Raw genomic sequence first — 7057 nt, 5'->3', positions numbered from 1 at the left:
TAGACGCGTCAACTCGCGTGTGCCCGCGTACACACGATACTGAAACTGTGCATATGTGACCTACGCAGCCCCGTGCCCATGGACACCCCCACTGCGACCTACAGAGAAACAACTGTTATTTATTCTGGTGGGGGACGGGGGGCACTGGCTGGTCCCCGTGCCTCTTCTGAGTAGGTGCCCGGCGGGAAACGCGGCCCGACTGAGGCGACAGTGAGGTAATGCGCGCGAGGGAAGAGGCGCGGGGGGGGGGGGAAGGAGCGCAAGGCAGAGACACGCGCAAGGGGGTCCCACCCGCGCCTGCGCCCTTCCCGCCTTCCCCACCGCCGGCGCCGCCGCGTCTGCTACCCTTACTGGGCAATCTTTCCCGGCATGCCCCGCGTGGCGCATGGGCAGTGCGGGGCCTTTCCAGCGAGGGGGGGGGGCGGCTCTGCTAATTCCATTGTGGAGCGGAGACGGCGATATTTTTAACTGGAGGCGGCGAAGAAAGCAGCGGCGGCGGCGGCGAGGCTGGGCCGGGTGGGGCCGAGCGGCGGCAGCGGAGAAGAAGAAGGATGCTCCAGGCGAGCGGGCGCTGAGGAGCGGCGAGGGAGAGAGAGGGCCGGGCCGGGCAGCCGGGTGAGTGACTGCAGAGCGAGCGGGGTCTTGCGGCAATAGCCGCCCCAGAGGGCCGCGCCCCCCCTTCGTCGCCTTCGCCCTCTTTTCCTCCTCCTCCGGCCCGGCTCCGCTGCTCCTTTCCCCCGGCCCCGAGGGGGACATGAAGCTCGGCAGCGGCTTCCTGGGAGGCGGTGGCGGCGGCTCTTCCTCCTCCTCCTCCAAGAGGGCGGCGATGGAGCCCACCTTCCCCCCCAGCATGGTCATGTTCAACCACCGCCTGCCGCCCGTCACCAGCTTCACCCGGCCAGCCGCGCCCCCGCAGCATTGCGGGCTGGCTTTGGCCTCCGCCTCGTCCGCCAACTCATCGTCCTCGTCCGCCGCCTCGTCGTCGTCGTCTTCTTCCTCCTCCTCTTCCACCGCGACCACCACAACTGCTGCCGAGCCCCACGCCCCACCGCCTCCTCCTCACCCTCAGGGCATGACTTTCAAGAAAGAGCCGGCGGGGGGCTTCCCTCTTACGGCCGCCTCGTCGTCGTCCCAGCGGGGCTCCTGGGGCTTCTTCCACTCGCTCATGAATATCAAGCAGGAGAAGCCCAGCGACCAGGAGGAAGAGGAGCAGCAGCAACAACAGCATCATCACCACCACCACCACTATGGGGGCCTCTTTGGGATAGCTGGGGAGGAGAGGCACCCCAACCTTGTAGGCGGAGGAAGTGGAGTGGATGGGGCCGGCCAGAGCGTGATCCAAGACCTCAGCCTCTTCCACCACCTGCACCATCACCCCCACAGAGGAGACTTGCTGCTGGGCATCCGAGGAGGCGGCGAGGTGGGTGTTGGGGGCTCGGATGAGCCCAAGCTTGACGCCCAGGCCAGGAAGATGAAGAAGCCAAAGTCGGAATCTCAGGGAATCAAAGCCAAGAGGAAGCCGAGCGTTTCGTCCAAGCCCCTTGCAGCGGGAGATGGAGAAGCTGCCATGCTTTCCCCTAGCCAGAAACCTCATGTCTGTGAGCACTGCAGCGCCGCTTTCAGGAGCTCCTACCACCTGCGCAGGCATGTGCTTATCCATACCGGCGAGAGGCCTTTCCAGTGTAGCCAGTGCAACATGGGTTTCATTCAGAAGTATTTGCTGCAGAGGCACGAAAAGATCCACAGCAGGGAGAAGCCGTTTGGGTGTGACCAGTGTAGTATGAAGTTCATCCAGAAGTATCACATGGAGAGGCACAAGAGGACGCACAGCGGAGAAAAGCCATACAAATGTGAAACCTGCCAGCAGTATTTTTCAAGGACTGATAGACTGTTGAAGCACAGACGTACATGTGGAGAAGCCATAGGGAAAGCAGGTGCTGGAATGGATCCTGGGCCATCAAACCATAGCATGGGCAACTTGTCTATGTTGTCTCAGGGAAATACAGGTTCGTCAAGGAGAAAAAGCAAAGCAAAATGTGTACCCACTGAAAACAAAGAGCATAAGCCTACTCATAAAGTATCTGACTCCCAGATTGCATCTAATATGACCTTGCAGAATTATGCGGTGGAGATTCCTATAGTGTCTTCCAGTGGTGGCTTAATTGGCACTGGGATAGAAGAACTGCAGAAAAAGGTGCCAAAATTAGTCTTTAAAAAAGGAAACAGGAAGGGTACAGACAAGAGTTTTCTTAACTTTGTGTCACCATTACCAGACCTTCTTGGTCAAAAACAATTGTCTGGAAAACCAAGTGGCTCTCTTGGCATAGTCGCAAATACCAGTGTGGATGCTATCCTTCAAGCTGCAAATAGTAAACCAGGTCAAATAAGTAGCAATTATGACGATGCCATGCAATTTTCAAAGAAAAGAAGATACTTGCAAAATGCCAGCAGTAACAGTGCCTTTTCTATAAATGTTGGGCATATGGCCTCCCAACCGTCTGTAATACAGTCTGCAGGTGTGAGTGTTATGGACAGTGAAACCCCGTTATCTCTTATTGACTCATCATCTCTAAATGCTGGCGCTGACATCAAATCTTGCCACGATAAGTCTGGCATTCCTGATGAAGTCTTGCAAAGTCTTTTAGAGCACTACTCTCACAAATCAGAAGGCCAGAAGGAAGATCCCTTCAGCATTACTGAACAGCGTGTGGACTTGCATGCCTCAGGAGAACATACAGAGATGGTTCAAGAGGAGAACTTGAGCCCCAGCTCCCAAACAGCTTCAAATGACAAAGCAAACATGTTGCAAGAATACTCAAAATACCTCCAACATGCTTTTGAAAGAACAACTAATAGCACTGGTTTTGCTTTTGGACCCAGTTTCCAATTTGTAAGTTTGTCTTCAAGCCTTCATAACCATACTTTGTTTCCAGACAAACAAATATACACTACATCTCCACTTGAGTGTGGTTTCAGCCAATCTGTTACCTCAGTGTTGCCATCTGCATTGTCAAAGCCTCCTTTTGGAATGTTGCTTGGATCTCAGCCAGGTTTTTATTTATCTGCTTTGGAAGCAACACATCAACAGTTGACTCCTTCACAAGAACTAGATGATCTGATAGACTCCCAGAAGAACATAGACACTTCATCAGGCTATCAGTCCACACCTCAAAAATTGAATAGCCAGAAGGAACAAAAAAATCTAGAATCTTCATCAAGCTTTCCACTTCCTTCTCAGGAACTAGCTAACCAGATAGATCCCCAGAAGGACCTAGAGCATCGAGCAACATACCAGATAGAGACCTTTGCACAAGCATTTGGTTCTCAGTTTAAGACGGGCAGCAGGGTGCCAATGACTTTCATTGCTAACTCTAATGGGGAAGTGGACCATAGAGTAAGGACTTCAGTGTCAGATTTCTCAGGGTATACAAATATAATGTCTGATGTAAGTGAGCCATGTAGTACAAGAGTAAAGACCCCAACTAGCCAAAGTTATAGGTAAAGTTCCAGTAATGACTAGGCTTGGGGGTGGTCTTAATGTATTAGTTTTATTTTGATAACACTGCCATTGGAATGTTTCTACACGATCCTAATACAAATAATGTAACACGCCCTTTCAATGCAACTTTTCATATTTAGTTTTTGTTAGTAATTTTAGATCAGTTTGTATTATGGTTTTTAAATCAGATTAATAGACTTGATACTTCACTATTTTTTTGTTGTTCATGTGACAGTGTTTAGCAATCAAACTTACCTATTTAGATTGTCAGGGAATAGCCCGAAAAGTTGAAAATGCAAAAAAGGGAAAAAACGAAAGAAAAACCACACAAAAAACCTTTGTTCCTAGGATTAAGGTTTATTTTAATTGCTTTACTCTCAGGAAAATGTAATGAAGCAAGGGGATTCTGTGCACTGTTAGTGTATTGGAGTTTCCAATTTACAAATAAGTGGCAAATCTACTTCACCATTTAACAAAGGGATTTTAAGACATCAGAAATTGCTGTCTCATATCTGGGTGATACAAAAATTCTGAGAACTTAGCTACCTACAACTTGTTATAGTTGTTAACATACTTCTTTATTTCTTCCTCTAGATGATGATACTCATTCCAGACTGGTGGGATAGTCTTAGATCCTTGGTATAAGCCTGGAATGATAGCTTTAATAATAACAATAATGTCCACCCCATTTTCCCCTGAAGGCTGTAATTTTATAAAGAGATTTTAGCGGCATAATCCACAAGAGGAGTTTTAAAGTGCCATTTTGATGTCATTGGAACCCTAATCTGAAATTGCAGTCTTAATTTATATACTTTTTGGGAATGCATTATTTATTAAATACAGGGTTTTTTTTTAATTTAAAAAATTCCCCAATTGGCTACCAATCCCTCTCTTCCCCCTACTTAAATATTCCTGTTTAGTGTCTTGGGTCTTCTTCCTTTTTCATCCATTTCCATTGCCAAGCTCACCCTCCATGGTTTGTGATCCTTTCCAAGTTCCTTTTAGCTCAACAGCTGGAATTTTAGAAGATTTACATTCCAGAAGATTGCATAACTTATTATGTGTTTTCTGATGTCTTGTGGCATCAAAAGTTGAACAATTTTTAAAAGGCGAATGCTCCTATTTTAGAAGGCCATAAAGGTTTCCTTAGAAGATACGATAAGAAAAAAATACTCAGTTGTACATAAAGAGGTCCTCCAAAGTGCATTGGGATCTACTAGCTTAGTCAACCATGGCCACATGCAGTCTTGAGTATTTTGGGGGGTGGGGGTGGGGTTAAGATTACATGTGGCTAAATGATGTGTAGAAGGACAATGAGGTTGGCCTAAATGTATGAACCATGTGACCAATATGTACATGGTTTAGTGTAACCAGAATCTCCAAGGAATTGTTGCTCAAATTCATGTATATTTTGTGGTACATTATTTATGATATGTGAATCTTGATTAGAGCCTGTGGAGCCACGGAAACCTATAGAAAACTTAGTGGCTATTTTAAAAACTGCTAAAAAGCAGTTGCACTGCCCAGAACCACTTTTTTTTGCAGATGTATTTTTTTCCTAATTAGTTTTTTAATGTAATTTTGGTGATGTTTCCGCAGATTTTTAAAAATGTACTTTTGGTGATGTTTCTGTCTTGCGTACTTTCTGAAGGCAGAAAAGTACCAGTGGTTGTTTGCAGTCTTATTGTGTAATTGGCCTTTTGCAGGCTTCCATGTATAATAAGGTAATTAACATTGTACAAGTGTAAAACACTTCTGTTACGAAGATGGTGTTAAAAGAACTATGAATTCTTAAATTGTTACAAAATGTTAAAACATACCCATTTTCTCTTTCCCCTACCCACCAAATCAACCTGAACACTATTTCACCAAATGAACCACCACATTTATTACTAATGCATAATTAATTAAATCCCACTTATTAAAACTTGATATGTACTTGATTATGTATTTTCCATTCTTCAAAATAGTGCTGTTAATTTCCCCTGCCATCTAGGCATAGAGCACAACTTATCAAGGGATGGAGTGTACTTTAACCACTGTGTTGTTCTACTATGGGTTTTTTAATTTGGTTTTTGAGTATTTTGTTCCACAGCGGTTATGATTTTATTTTATTTTATATTGTGTATACTGGATAGTGTGTATGTTCTGGGATTGTTTGCTTAAGACTGTGACCAATTAAAAATGCTATTCACAAAAATCTAAGGAAAGAAGATGTTGTATTATCTATCCAGTTACACCTCTGGCTTTGTTAAGAAAATTCCGTAAAATGTTTTTAAACTAAATTGCTGGAACAATAGAAGGATAACTTGCTTGCTTTTAAAGGTATTTTTATTGTAAAACTTCTTTAGGTGAACAATAAAAACACTCTTTTCGTTACTTTGAGATTTAATTTTTTTTGTATTCTGTGACGTCTGGGTTGGAAATTTTCTATTTGATGATGTTATTTTGAATTGACAGGTTAAATCCAAATTCTGTCTACGCAACAAAACTTCCCTTCCTCCTCCCTGCACCAACTCCAAATCTGCTCTGGAGGTTTGGGGGCACCCCACAGCAGATTTGGTGTAGGGGCAGGAGAGGGAGGGGAAATTCTGTTGTGTGAGCAAAAGCCGTTCTGGTCAGACAGTGACTTAGTTGGGTAGAAACCTAGATCAGTTTGGGCTCTATGGGAACCTGTTGAAAGTTGGGGTCTAAATCTGATCAAATAATTTGTAGTGATTGTGTCATGAACATCATGCATTCACAAGTGGGGTTCTTCATTTAAATCTTAAGTTGGATCTTTGAGCATGTGCAACTAGGTGAAGTGGACGTACAACCTTTCTCAGATCCAGCAACAGAGAACCTACTTTTAAAATGTAAAATCCCATCCCAGAAATAGGCAGGGAAGTGAAGAGCTAGATTCAGTTTCACTTGCTTCCCCAGGCCCACCATAAAGCTTTTGGAGGTCTTAGTTCTTAAAAAGAGATTCCATGTCTGCAGCTTCAACTGTTTGGTGCATGCTTCCATTGAATTGGTGTGCACAGGTTTAATGCCCAAATCAAGAATGATGCAATTGGTTATACATGCTCAAGAGATATTGGACTTGTGTTTCTCAAATACACTAGGGAATTTTTTTAAAAAGTTGTTTGTGATCCATGATATGGGAAGGGGGTCTACTGCAAAAAGTTATTCCAAGCCTTTTTTGGTATGCCTAAAGTAGTACTTACTATGCCACCCAGTTTGCTTTAGTCTGTTAATAATAATAATAATAATAATAATAATAATAATAATAATAATAATAAATGCTTTTAAAGTGCTTCACATACAATATCTTGTACTCTTTAAAAGCAATCCTCAAGGTTAGGTCAGCATTATATTTTTATTCAAAAATATTTTTTAAAATAAAAAAATAGGTGGCGCTGTGGGTTAAAATTTTTTTATTCAAAAATGTTTTTTTATTCAAAAATATAAACCACCTTTCCATTAAAACGCTCAAGGTGGTTCCTATAAAATATTAAAGCAATAAAACAACAAAAGAAACTTTTGTATCATGTGACATACAGAGGTAAGAGTTGAACT

The 7057-nt window shown here is 44.1% G+C and overlaps 1 protein-coding gene across 1 annotated transcript; it reads left to right on the top strand.

Annotated features, from left to right (window-relative positions):
* The first annotated feature begins 401 nt into the window (after positions 1–401).
* On the top strand, positions 402–5878 carry ZNF281 (zinc finger protein 281). Its single transcript, XM_035124084.3, has one exon. The coding sequence runs from the start codon at positions 755–757 to the stop codon at positions 3500–3502; it is 2748 nt and encodes a 915-aa protein (XP_034979975.3). The 5' UTR covers positions 402–754; the 3' UTR covers positions 3503–5878.
* The last annotated feature ends 1179 nt before the right edge of the window (positions 5879–7057 follow it).

The sequence above is a fragment of the Zootoca vivipara genome, chromosome 7 (genome assembly GCF_965207765.1).
Source record: "Zootoca vivipara chromosome 7, rZooViv2.hap1.1, whole genome shotgun sequence".
Lineage (NCBI taxonomy): Eukaryota > Metazoa > Chordata > Lepidosauria > Squamata > Lacertidae > Zootoca > Zootoca vivipara.
The sequence above is the reverse complement of the archived record's forward strand: the minus strand, read 5'-3'. Positions and strand labels throughout refer to the sequence as shown.

Bases quoted from the DNA above. Each gene is read 5' to 3' on its own strand.
- ZNF281 (XM_035124084.3), top strand. From the start codon at position 755: ATGAAGCTCGGCAGCGGCTTCCTGGGAGGCGGTGGCGGCGGCTCTTCC.